The following is a 13,425-nucleotide window of genomic DNA, read 5'->3' on the forward strand; positions in this document are numbered from 1 at the left end:
TGAAATCTTTGCTTGGAATTATTCTCTGGGAAGAAGAAGCGCCAGCAGAAGGCTCATGGCTAAATCTCACGTGGAGCCCAGAACAGACAACGTCCACACATCAGAAGACAGAAAGGGAAAAAACCAGAGCATCCTTCTACTTACCTTCTGCAGAGGGGTCGGCAGGAAAGAAGAAAAGAAAAATACAATGGTTATTGATTCAGTTGCTCTTTTTAATTGATACTCAATTGACCAATAGGAAAAGGGCAGAAAAACCTGGGGTGTCTGATTGGATGATGATGTCCGGAGGAGGAGGCCCTCAGTTGTCTCACCCCCTCCCCCCTTGCCTGGATGCTAATATCCAGAGTGCGTGCGAGTTTGGGAAATCTGGTCCAGGTCTGTGAGAAGGGCGTATTCCACACTGGGACTTACGTCCAGGACTGGGAAGGTTCTGGGAAGAACAGGACAATTCTGGGAAGGGTACGGATCCAAGGCTATTTTAGACCACTTAGACCCTAGGAATAGTCTTGGCCCATTCTCTGAACTACTACCCATCTCCTTTTTCTCATCTCTCCTGTTCAGACTTTGACTACTCCCAGGGGCTGCCTGTGGTCAATCAGGCTAGCCCCCTGCAGCCCTCTGGGTGAGGTATTGACTTACCACAGTAGAATCAACTTTGGGACCTCCATCATCTGCCACGACGGTCAGGGTATAGAAGTCTCCTTTCTCCCTGTCCACCAGGCCCTTGACAGTGATCACGCCCTGTTCGGAAGAGGGAGGATGCAGATGGGAGTGGCCAAAGGAGCAAGTAGGCCGTCGGCTGGCTGACCCCTCCCCCCATGCCCATCCTTGCCCTGCCCTTTGACTTACTGTGACTGAATCGATTTTGAAGAGGGCCCGGGCCTGGGGGCTGGTGTAAGGGTCAAATCTGTAGACTATTGGGTTGATGTTGTCAATGGAGAACGCTTGTACCCTCACCACCTCAGAGCCCCAAGGCAGGTTCTCCATGATGGCGGCTTCATAGGAAGCGTTAGAAAACTGTACAGCTTCATCCAGCTCATTGAGGAGAGTGATGTAGACGCTACAGAAGCCCTGGTTGAACGGGGGCGCCTGGTCGGTGGCTGACACGTTCATCAGGTAGCTTGTCTTGGTCTCGTAGTCCAGATAGTCAATGGTGATGATGAGACCCGTGCTCTCATCAATCTCAAATTTCCCCTCTGAGCCCGACAGGATGCGGTAGATCACCAGCCCACCGTCCCCTGGAAGTAGGGCAGAAGTTTGTGTATCTCATTGACAAAAGAATCCTCCCCCTTCCCAACCACCCACTCTGGACTGAAGGGGTTCAGGGTGAAATCCCTCCAATCTTCCTCCTGCCACCCCCTAATCTGGGGGCCCCGGAGATGGAGTGGTCCCTTCTGTAAATCCAGGGATAAAGCACCTACCTTGTTATGAGTTCGGAGGAGATGAAAAAATGTTTGTAAAAATACGATGTCAACTTTAAAGTGCAATGGAAACACTAGCCATTATTGCACCATCATTATTTATTACTTTAAGTTTTGGGATTTGATTTATTGTCTGAATGGCTTTTGGGGCTTTCAAGTCACATTTCTGGCTCACATTGAGACTTCAGTTCACTAATATTTTTCCGTGGGAACTGCAGCTGAGCTGGGGAGGTGCTTTGTTGTTTGGAAGTTTGTTTTTTGAACTTTACATTTATCCCTATTAAATCTCACGATGTGCGCCTCGTGATGGGTGAGTACTCGTGGGTTGGGTTTCTCCTTGGAGGGAGGAAGAGAAGGAAAGGAGGACTCACCCGTGTCCCGGTCTGTGGCCCGGACAACAATGACAGACGTCCCGATACCTGCGGTCTCCCGTAGCCCCAGGCGGCTGTACTGCTGCTGGGTGAACACTGGCACCTCGTCATTGACATCTTCCACGTAGACAATGACCTGGAGTGGAAACGGAAGGGAAGGTTGTGAGGGAATGGACACATGGGCAGGTCACATGGCTCAGGCAGCTAACAACACTTAGGACTCCTGGATTACCTAGATTAGGTTACCTCCGAGCTCCATCCATTGGCCAAAAGCATTTATTAAGCACCTGTTGAGTGCAAGGACTATAAAAGCTGAGAATACAAAAATGAAAGATGCCTGCCCTCAAGGGGCTCACATTCTAATGAGACATCCACATGCTTACAAGTACACACATCCCTGGAGAAACTGTGGGGAGAAAATCCTGCTGGCTGGAAAAGAAATCCTGTGTAAAAATGAAGAACTTGGATCAAGATTCTGGATTTTATCTGGATTTGAGTGAGACCTACTCACAAAGTTCTTTTTTTTCCTTCCAAAGTGACCCCTGACTTAATTAGCAAAGGAATTCCCAGGGAGAAGATTCGCCTGCAAATGCAGAGCAGTGACTGTCCCACAACTTTCAGGGTGGCTTCTCGCCCTGAGACATTCAGGGACTTGGCCAGAGTCAACTAGCCAGGACGGATGGTGTTTGAACCCAGGACTTCCTAACTTCCCAGCACGGGGTCTCCTGCCAGTATCACCTCGCCTCTCTCAAAGAGATCTACAGCCATCAGTGATCTAAGCCGATTCATGGGAAACACTTGGAAAAGCTAACCGGCATCGTAATCCTCATTCTCCTCAGTCAGCAAAAGTCCCTGCTCCCCACAGAGCCAGCAGATGCCCACCCGGGGGAGGGAGGTCGTTGTTCGGCATCCGCCGTGTTTGCCACAAAGCTGCGGGAGAGGAGGAGGAGGACTTTGGCAAAGGGGCCGCCCGTGTGGAGCTGAGGTGATTCTGGGCAGGCAGAGCTGAGCCACACTTGGGGCCCAAGAACCTCCTCTAAATCCCCGAGTCACTGACTGGCCTGGATGAGGACGGACTGGACGCCCCCCCTGCAGCTGGAGCCTGGATGGCCCAAAGGACTTAGCAAGGACACATTCCTGCCTTTGAGCGGTGGGGAGTCTTCAGAGAGCTCTTGCCCATTAGATATTTGCCTACTTGACTGGTGTTGGCAGCAAGGTTAGTGCTGAAGGGTAGAGATTTCAGGAAAGGTCAGTTTCCACTGGCTTTTAAGAACTCTTCCAGACTTAAATTCTACGATCCTGTAATTCTTTAAAATCATTTGTAGTTTATTTGGAATATTCTCTTTCTCCTTCTCTCTCTCTCTCTCTCTCTCTCTCTCTCTCTCTCTCTCTGTCTTTGTCTCTCTCTGTCTCTGTTTCTCTCTGTCTCTGTCTCTGTCTCTGACTCTCTGTCTGTCTCTCTCTGTCTCTGTCTTTGTCTCTCTGTCTCTCTCTGTCTCTGTCTTTGTCTCTCTGTCTCTGTCTCTCTCTTTGTCTTTCCATCTCTGTCTCAGTCTCTCTGTCTCTGTCTCTCTCTTTTTGTCTCTCTCTGTCTCTGTCTTTGTCTCTCTTTCTCTGTCTCTCTCTGCCCCTCTCTGTCTCTCTCTCTCTCTCTCTGTCTGTCTCTCTCTTTGTCTTTCCGTCTCTGTCTCTGACTTGGTCTCTCTGTCTCTGTCTTTGTCTCTCTTTCTCTGTCTCTCTCTCTGTCTCTCTCTCTCTCTCTCTCTTTCTCTCTCTCTCTCGCTCTCTCTCCCCACCCCCCCCCAGGCAATGAATGCTGTGTCATCACAAGAACCCAGACCCCATATGCAAATAAGAACAACCAGGCAGGATGCAGCTGCTTTCCAGGTCGAAACCTGATTTCATAGCTACCAACAACTTGGCGGAGGTGGCCCTGATGGGGAGGGGGGTAGGGTCTTGCCTGGAAGAATTCTGGGAACCCTCATAGGGCAGGTGGAAGTGAGCATACGTCACCACGGCCGCCCCACCTGTGGCCACCTGCCAAGTGTCTTTCCCAGCTGAGAATAAACCGAAAACCTAAAACCCTAAAATGAATCGGGGCTCCGGTGTTGCTAAAATGGGGGCAAGGCTGAGGGAGGTAGGTCTGGCGGATCTCCCCGTGCTCTGGCTCTATCTGGGGTGCAAAGGAAGACGTGTAGAGACAGTGCAGGAGGACCTGTGGTTTCTAACAGATGGGTGTCACATGCACATAGGAAACGTGTCCGACTCTTATTCAACAAGTAGTTGCAACAAGAAGCCAGTGGACCAGATGTTGACTCAACTTTGTTTTTGTTCAGGGAGCTCAAAACAAGTCATGAAAACATACATGTGCATGTGTGCATAGGTGCAACAGGGAGCTCTGGGGCTGGAAAGAGATCTCAGGTCATTTTACAGATGTGGAAACTGAGGCCCAGAAAGGTTAAGGGAATGTGTGTGATTATGCAGGCTTAAGGTTGTGGGCTCCATCTTTGCATAGACTAGTAAGGTTCCGTTGGAGAGAGCTGGGAGCCAGTTCCTGGGCTGCATCCCTAACCCCGGCTGCCCATGTCGTAAGCCTCTTACTGGTTACAAGAGGCACTGTATGAGAGAATGATGGTTTGCTGCAAAACCATCCCCACTGCTGGGGAAAAGAACTCCAAGAAATTTAATTTAAAAAACTTTTGCTTGAATGAATATTTGCTACAAAAAGTTTCTTGTTCTCCTTTCTCATCGGGAGGGAGAAAAAATTAATGCTTGCCAATTAACATATTGATTAACCCTAAGTCCCTCACTGACAGTACGCTGGGCACAGCATCTTCAGAGATGAAGGGCCAGAGGTGGGCATCACCTGGTTCCCTAAAGCAACACGTGCCCCCAAATCCTCAATCAGGGGGCTGGAGTTCCTTCCATGTCTGTCACTCTCCTGGGGAAGACAATTGAGCCCTAGATTTGGAGTCAGAGATTGAGGTTCAGACCCTGGCTTTGCCACCTGGGTGACTGTAAACTCTGGACCTCAGTTTTCTTATCTGTACAATGAAAACATCAGCATTGAATAACTCTCCTATCCCCAGCGGCTTTAAGGTTGTGACTTTAGGATGGATGCATTTTGAGGTAGTTGTTGCATATTATGTTATATGTATGTTGTGATGTCAGGACTGGAGTGTGTGAGTGAGTGTGTGTGAGAGAGAGAGAGGGAGAGAGAGAGACAGACAGACACAGAGAGAGACAGAGAGACAGACAGACAGAGATAGAGAGAGAGACAGAGACAGAGAGACAGAGAGAGACAGAGATAGAGAGAGAGAGACAGAGAGAGACAGAGACAGAGAGAGAGACAGAGAGACAGAGTCAGAGACAGAGTGAGACAGAGAGACAGAGAGAGAGAGAGCCTGTTCCAAAACACTTCCAAGGTAAGACTTCCCAGAGGGAAGCTTCTGAATGGCTGTGAGGAAGCTGATGGCGCGTCATCTCCTGGAGCCCCTGAGAAGGTGGGGAAAGGACAAAGTCTTTCTCCTCCTAAAACCCAGGCCCATCTCTCTCCAGGGTGAAGATGCTCCGCAGGGCCAACGTGCGACAATTAATTCTCTTAGGGTATCAGCCAGTGTGTGGGCAAAAGGCGATGAGTAGCAGTTCTGCCTCCTGACCGCCCCCTCTCTCCACCCCCCCCACCGCAACCCGCCAGGTTCCTACCCAGTCTCTGAGCACAGTTCCTGCTCACTATTTCCACCTCCTTGCTGTTGATGTAGGCACTAGGCAGGCCCGGGGAGAGCAGTGATGAAGTTGATAAGAAGGGCCAATTCCGTTCCATTCAGCACGGGCCAAAAGTCCCTTTAGGGTCCCCTCCTCATCTTTTCCCATCTTCTTCCCACTCACTGCCTCTCTGGCTTGACTCACTTTCCATCCAATCTAGGGAAAGAAGCTCCAAAGTGGGCTGGTGGGTAGGAATGGACGTTTTTTTCTAATTGGGGAACCATATTTTCCTTACCCTTCTGCTTTTTCCTTACTCTTAAGAATGTAACCTTGGGGATTTGGCTGGAGATCCATGGAACCTTGGAGGGACCTTGAGAGAAATCATCTCCTCCACCTCCCTGCCCCCACTTAAACCACCCAATCAGATTAGAATGTGTTGACTTGTTTGTTCTTCCTTTTTTGTCTTTTTTCCTTCCTTTTTCTTCCTTTCTTTCTCTTTCTTCCATTCTCTTTCTTTCTTCTCCTTTCTCTAACCCTCCCTCCCTTCCTCCCTCCCTCACTCTCTCTCTCCCTCCCTTCCTCTTTCCCTCCCTTCCTCCTTCTCTCTCTCCCTCCCTCCCTTCCTCCTTCTCTCTCTTCCTTCCTCCCTTTCTCCCTTCTTCCCTTCCTCCCTCTTTTCTTCTTTCCCTCCCTTCTTTCCTTTCTTCCTTCCTTCCCTTCCTCCTTCCCTTCCCTCCCTCCCTCTTTCCCTCCCTCCCTCCCTTCCTTCCTTTCTTCCTTTTGTCTTCAAGAGAAGGAGATTGTACACTTGTCCTAGAATACTCATTCCATAGAATTAGACAACCCAAGAGAACCTGTAAATTCTAGTCAATGTAACCTAAGTCATACGAAGAGTTCACAACCCTTAATCATTCTCCTTGCAAAAGCTTGAGGGCCTGGGCTATAATTCTCCACTTAATAACACTTGACTCAAAGAAAGGCCTCCTCTTAGCTTATTCCCTCACACAAATCTCCAGGCTTGTCCCGTGCCTGTGAAGGACACATCACAGTACGGACTTTCAGTTAAGTCTCCTGCTCAGGAGACTGTCTTCATCCTAGAGCATCACAGAATCACGATTTGGGGCTGATGTTTGGGAAAGGTTCATTTTATGTTTTAGAAAGATGGGAAGAGGGGCAGGTAAGAGTTAAGAAAGAGCTTAGGTGTGGATGAGTGCATCCTGTGACATTAAGAATCTGCCATCTCTGCTCCCCTATGAGTAGTAGCTCAGTGCACTTCTCCTTCTATGGGGGAAACTGAGGCAAATACAGAACAAAGGGATTTATCCAAGATTGAAGATAAGGCTGAATCTACGACAGTCAGTAGAGCCATCTCATAGAAACCTTAATAATAATAGCTACGTTTATATATTGCTTAATATGTTTCAGTAACTGTGTTAAGCACTTTATAACTATTATACTTTACTTTGGGAAGTAAAAGACTAAATAACAATAGATGGATAGTTTTTAAGTGGCACTTTTAGGCACATAAAATACTCCACAAACCCATAAGAAAGGTTTGTGACCTCTAAGTAACATCTAAGGGTGTTATTAGACTATTTTTTGGAGAAGGAATTGAGGCTCTCAAATGACTCGGTCAGAGTCCCATAACAACCAAGAACTTCCCGCCTCCAAGGGCATGGCTGTACCCACTGCTCCACACTAGCCCTCGCCACAGAAACTTAATCACAAGGGGAGTGGTCTTACCCTGACGGAGCTCCTCATGGGTCCTAGGTCATAATTGTAGGCCTCCACCACCAGCACGTGGGAAGAGTTTCGTTCTCGGTCCAAGGGTCGGGGACCTCGCATGAGAAGCCCGCTGCTGACGTGGATGCGGAAGTTGTTTCCATGGTTACCTAGAAAGATGCAAAGAGAGGTGAACTTAATAGTGGCTGCCATTCAGAAATTAGGTATGGACCCACACTTAACACCATATACCAAGAAAAGATCAAAATGGGTCCATGACCTAGGCATAAAGAACGAGATTATAAATAAATTAGAGGAACATAGGATAGTTTATCTCTCAGACTTGTGGAGGAGAAAGAAATTTGTGACCAAAGATGAACTAGAGACCATTATCGATCACAAAATAGAAAATTTTGATTATATCAAATTAAAAAGCCTTTGTACAAATAAAACTAATGCAAACAAGATTGGAAGGGAAGCAACAAACTGGGAAAACATCTTCACAGTTAAAGGTTCTGATAAAGGCCTCATTTCCAAAATAGATAGAGAACTGACTCAAATTTATAAAAAATCAAGCCATTCTCCAATTGATAAATGGTCAAAGGATATGAACAGACAATTTTCAGATGATGAAATTGAAACCATTACCACTCATATGAAAGAGTGTTCCAAATCATTATTGATCAGAGAAATGCAAATTAAGACAACTCTGAGATACCACTACACACCTGTCAGATTGGCTAAGATGACAGGAAAAAATAATGATGAATGTTGGAGGGGATGTGGGAAAACTGGGACACTAATGCATTGTTGGTGGAGTTGTGAACGAATCCAGCCATTCTGGAGAGCAATCTGGAATTATGCCCAAAAAATTATCCAATTGTGCATACCCTTTGATCCAGCAGTGTTACTATTGGGCTTATACCCCAAAGAAATACTAAAGAAGGGAAAGGGACCTGTATGTGCCAAAATGTTTGTAGCAGCCCTGTTTGTAGTGGCTAGAAACTGGAAAATGAATGGATGCCCATCAATTGGAGAATGGCTGGGTAAATTGTGGTATATGAATGTTATGGAATATTATTGTTCTGTAAGAAATGACCAGCAGGATGAATACAGAGAGGACTGGCGAGACTTACATGAACTGATGCTGAGTGAAATGAGCAGAACCAGGAGATCATTATACACTTCGACAATGATATCGTATGAGGATGTATTCTGATGGAAGTGGATTTCTTTGACAAAGAGACCTGAGTTTCAATTGATAAATGACGGACAGAAGCAGCTACACCCAAAGAAAGAACACTGGGAAACGAATGCGAACTATCTGCATTTTTGTTTTTCTTCCCGGGTTATTTTTACCTTCTGAATCCAACTCTCCCTATGCAACAAGAGAACTGTTCGGTTCTGCACATGTATATTGTATCTAGGATATACTGCAACATATCTAACATATATAGGACTGCTTGCCATCTAGGGGAGGGGGGTGGGAGGGAGGGGAAAAATCGGAACAGAAACAAGTGCAAGGGATAATGTTGTAAAAAAATTACCCTGGCATGGATTCTGTCAATATAAAGTTATTATTAAATAAAATAAAATATATAAAAAAATAGTGGCTGCCATTTACGTGATACCTTCAGGCCCAAAGACCTCTGTTTTATTCTATTTTGCTTTTTTATTTGAATTTTTAGAACATGTTGTAAGGTAAGTGTTCTTCTTATCTTCACTTTACAGAAGAGGAAGCCAAGGGTTAGGAAAGTTGTCACGTAGCTATTAAATGTTTCAGGTAGGATTCAAACTCACAACTTCTTGATTTCCAGGGTAGTGTTCTAGCCATAGATTTTTAAAAAACAAACATACCAATGAATAAAAAACTAATAGTTGAGGAAGAGCTGAGACCATGGGAGTGGGGTGGGAAAGCCAAAAGGGGGATGAATGAATCCACGAATGATGTCTCCGGCACTTGCTGTTTTGATTCTGTTTGGAAACAAAGTTTCGGGGAAGTTGTAACAGCTGAACTGTGTAGCATAGAGAACAGAGCCCCAGACCACAAGTTTGGAGAGCTGGCTCTGGCCCTCTGACTCTGTGAATTTGGGCAAACCTCACAACCATTAGGAGCCTCACTTTTTCCCATCTATAAAATGGGAATAACAGTACTTGCACTGTTCAAGTCAAGTCAGCCAATTTATTTATACAGTGCCTGTCATGTCCCAGACACTGGGCTAAGGACTAGCGCTATACAAAGAGAGACAAAAAACGGTCCCTGCCCACAAGGAGCTCACAGTCTGAGGGGGAAGACAACGTGCAAGCAGCTCTGTACAAAAAAGCCCCTTAGAGGACAAATAGGAGATAGAGTGTTAACAAAGGGAAAGTGTAAGCACTGAGGGGGACCCGGAAAGGCTCTTGTAGAAGATGGGAAGACGGGAGGCAGAGAGAGGACGAAGAGCCCTCCAGGCATGGGGATAGTGGGATAGCCGGTGAAATTCACAGAGTCCGGAGATGGAAGGTCACCTTTGAGGGAGAGCCAGGGGGCCGGCCCCACAGGCTGGCAGGGAGGGACTCTGTAAAAGAGCCTGTGCTCGGAAAATTGGCAGCTCTGTTGGACATGACTATCTGACTAACTGGAAGACAGGATGAGAGGGCAGATTTGGGATCATCCTGAACGTCCTGAGCCACCGAGGCAGCTGGAGAGTCCCAAACCTGTACAGCTGGGGTTCCACCTAATCAGAGATGGGGGCCGTCCTGGGCTCATCATGAGCTTCCAAAATGGAGGCCTTTGCCACTCAGGCCCGCAGCGCTGCTGAGCCGATGCTAGGAACTATGGGAGAGGAACTCTGGGGACAAGGCTAGCTAAAGATTAGCCAGAGGGAAGGCTTGCTATTCTAAGGTACAATTTTACCAAGTTCACCAAGCTGGTGCCTGTAATGGGGGGGGCTGGTGGTATGGCAGAGGCGGGAAAGAAGGAGTCATAGGGCCTGGTCCCAGGGAAAAGATTCCCTTGGAATGAGTTGCACTTGATTGGGCCAGGGGCCAGGGCACAGACTGCACTCAGTTCTGGGAAATTATATTAATTACAGTAAGCCAGAAAGTGAGGTTTGCTTTTTTAGAGAAGGAACTTCCTTCAGCTGGTGGTCACGGCTGAAAGGGAGCTTTCTAGGAGGGGTGGAGGTCAGGAGAACATTTCACTGCCCTGAAAGACGGAGGGGCTCGAGAATCATCTGGGTCACGGTCAATAAGAAACCTTGAGAAGTAGTGGTAGAGATGCAAGGATTCGGGGAAGGAGCAAAATCCCTGCTTTTACTGGGGCAGGACTCTGCTCTCCAAACTCCACTGTCAGCAGCTAGAACTTAGTCAAGAGAAGTCGGGGATAGTGGCCAAGCAGGGTCTGCCTTGCCACAGAGAGGGAAAGCCCAGGGATATTATCTACAGGGCTGGGAGATTATCACAGAAAGAGGCTTGGGAGCTGGCAGTCTGCCCCTTCTGGCAGGACCTCGAAAGCCAGAAAGAGTCATTAGCCTGAACAAGTTCTTCGGGAGAAAAGCAAGAACACACAGATTGTATCTAGGATATAGTGGGACATATTTAACAGGTATAGGACTGCTTGCCATCTGGGGGAGGGGATGGAGGGAAGGAGGGGAAAAAATTGGAACAGAAGTGAGTGCAAGGGATAATGTTGTAAAACATTACCCAGGCATAGATTCTGTCAATAAAAAGTTATAATTGGGAAAAAAAAGAGAAAAGCAAGAAGGAGAAGCCATGAAAGCGCGCTGGGCATGGATACGCTGCTAGGAATGACTTGGCTGTGGGGATCAGTGGATCCAAGTAAAGGTGACTGGCCAGGAGGCAGGAGGCAAGACCTTGGCAACCCCGGGGCACGCCGGAACAGAGCAACGAAGTCAGTGCTTCCGCGGGCTAACATGCCCCATGTCCGTGTGAGGAAACCTAATCACATACACCTTCCCAGGAATGTAGGGAGGAAGATGGGTTGGAGATGGAGTGGGTGGGCTAAGAGCACCGTGATCAGAAAGACAGGGCAAATACTCTGTGGAAGAAAGGATTAGTCTGTCAGGAATAATTCTGACTGAGCTCCAGCCTTGCTTCCTGCATCTCCTATAATAGTAAAATTAACTCAAGTTCGGGCCGGTTTGAAGATTGAAGGAAAGCAAGAGAGCCAAAGGAGATCCCTGTGTGGCAAAGCAGCACAGCTTTAGCAGTCAAGCAACTAGGTGGCTTTCCCTCGGTGTGCAGGTTTGTGTTCTTCTATATTACGTGTGTCGGGGTTAGGGCTGGATCTCAGGTAATAGATTATATTATAAGGGGTGAGAGTGGTGATGGTGGCAGCCTTAAGGAATAAACCAAAATGGCTTCAGTCATGATGATGTCTTAGGTCGTAGGGTAAAAAACGGTTGTGTCTTTGATAACACTTTTATTCTCCTAGGTATGCATATGTCAAAGGTCAAAGGGTCCTGACAGTCAGAGGTTGTAGGACCCTGGCACTTGGAAAACCTATTTCCTGAAGCACTGACTCCTCGCAGGAATGGGGGACTGAGGAGGAAACTGAATACTTCAGTTCTTCAGAGGATCCAGGAAGGATTAAAAAGAAAACAATCAATTAAGAATTTACTAAGTACCTACTATGTGTCAGGCACTGTGTAAGGATGCTGTAGATATAATTTGTAATTGCAAATGTCATTCTCTCTCTCTCCGTGTCTCTCTCTCCCTTCCTCTCTCTCTCTTTCTCTTCTCTCTGTCTTTCCTCTCTTCTTTCTCTCTCTCCCTTCCTCTCTTTCTCTTCTCTCTTTCTCTCTCCCTTCCTCTCTCTCTCTTCTCTTCTCTCTGTCTTTCCTCTCTTCTTTCTCTCTCTCCCTTCTCTCTCTCTCTCTCTCTCTCTCTGTCTCTCTCTCTCTCTCTCTCTCTTCCTCTCTCTCTCTTCTCTCTCCCTTCCTCTCTCTCTCTTTCTCCCTTCCTCTCTCTTTCTCTTCTCTCTGTCTCTCCTCTCTCTCTCTCTCTCTCTCTCTCTCTCTCTCTCTCTCTCTCTCTCTGTTTCTCTCTCTTCTCTCTGTCTCTGTCTGTCTCTCTCTGTCTCTCTCTTCTCTTGACTGGACAAATCACACATGCAAACACACACATAATGAAAAGTTTGTCTATTTCTCTCCCCACTAATCTTTTCATGGTTATCTATAGGCTACAGGGAGTCGGAGCAGGGCAGAGCCTTTTGGAGGAGGACTCATGTTCTAAGCCAGGGAATGATGATCCCCATCCTTCAGGAATAAGGGTTTGTAACACTCACCATGGAGAATGCGATACCACACACGCCCGTTGTCGCCCTCATCTGCATCCGTGGCCATCAGCTGGAGGAAAGATGACATTCATTCTTTATACCCAGACATCCCAGGAGAAATGACTCTTATGGAATTCCTTCTCTCCGCCCCACAACCTCCATTGGTCCCTTCCCCTTTTTACAACCTGGTCAAAGAGGGAGTCTGGGGACAAACGAATCCAGTTTATCTCCTACAACCATAGGGGATCAACTAGAATCCAGAACTCCCACATGCACAGTGGAGGCTCTGGACTCTAAGCTACTTGTTTTTGACACTACCAAGATGGGGCATGTATGTAGAAGAATCAAGGGGGAAGAAGATGGGCAATGGAAGGAGAGCCTTAAAATAGAATGAATGCTCTCTCCAGATGTTTTAGGACTTCACCTTAAGGTCCGTATCCTTGCCAGTACTCTAACAAAATAAAACTATCGTTTTCCTGAGTTATAAAAGGAGCATAATTAACACCTGCCATTTACCTAACCTTGGCATTATGGGTAGGTTGGTGATCTTGGAGTTGAAATAAGTTGGGTTTGGCTATTCACCTTAACCACTATGGACCTCAAACAACTCCCTAGGATTCACCCATTGGGCAGAGAGGGTTTCCGCACTGAGAATTCTATGAAATGGCTCATCCCTCCCAGGGTTGTTATCCTGTGTCACTCTTACAAAGTGACAAATGAAAGTGAACCGGAAGAATGTTAGGGGTCATCTAAGTCCAACCTCTCATGTTACATAAGAAAAAACTGAGGTCATAGAAATGCCAAAAGTTACAGCTAGGATTATTATTGTGATCAATAACATATTGAAAGCAGGTTTTCTTAATTACTTTTTTTGTATTAAGATCCCCTTTGACAGTCAGGTAGAAGCTGTGGATTCTGTTCCTGAATA

The 13,425-nt window shown here is 46.9% G+C and overlaps 1 protein-coding gene across 1 annotated transcript in view; it reads right to left on the reverse strand.

The window, feature by feature from the left end:
• The window catches only part of LOC127546965 (cadherin-23-like), an 85,132-nt gene extending 71,707 nt beyond the window's left edge, over positions 1-13,425 (reverse strand). The window contains exons 1-5 of the mRNA XM_051973837.1: positions 12,507-13,425; positions 7,241-7,389; positions 1,793-1,928; positions 850-1,238; positions 640-741 (exon numbers count right to left, since the gene is read on the reverse strand). Coding sequence (XP_051829797.1) covers positions 640-741; positions 850-1,238; positions 1,793-1,928; positions 7,241-7,389; positions 12,507-12,585 — 855 coding nt within the window. The 5' untranslated portion in view covers positions 12,586-13,425. The remainder of the gene's footprint in view (positions 1-639; positions 742-849; positions 1,239-1,792; positions 1,929-7,240; positions 7,390-12,506) is intronic.

The sequence above is a fragment of the Antechinus flavipes genome, chromosome 2 (genome assembly GCF_016432865.1).
Source record: "Antechinus flavipes isolate AdamAnt ecotype Samford, QLD, Australia chromosome 2, AdamAnt_v2, whole genome shotgun sequence".
Classification (NCBI taxonomy): Eukaryota; Metazoa; Chordata; class Mammalia; order Dasyuromorphia; family Dasyuridae; genus Antechinus; species Antechinus flavipes.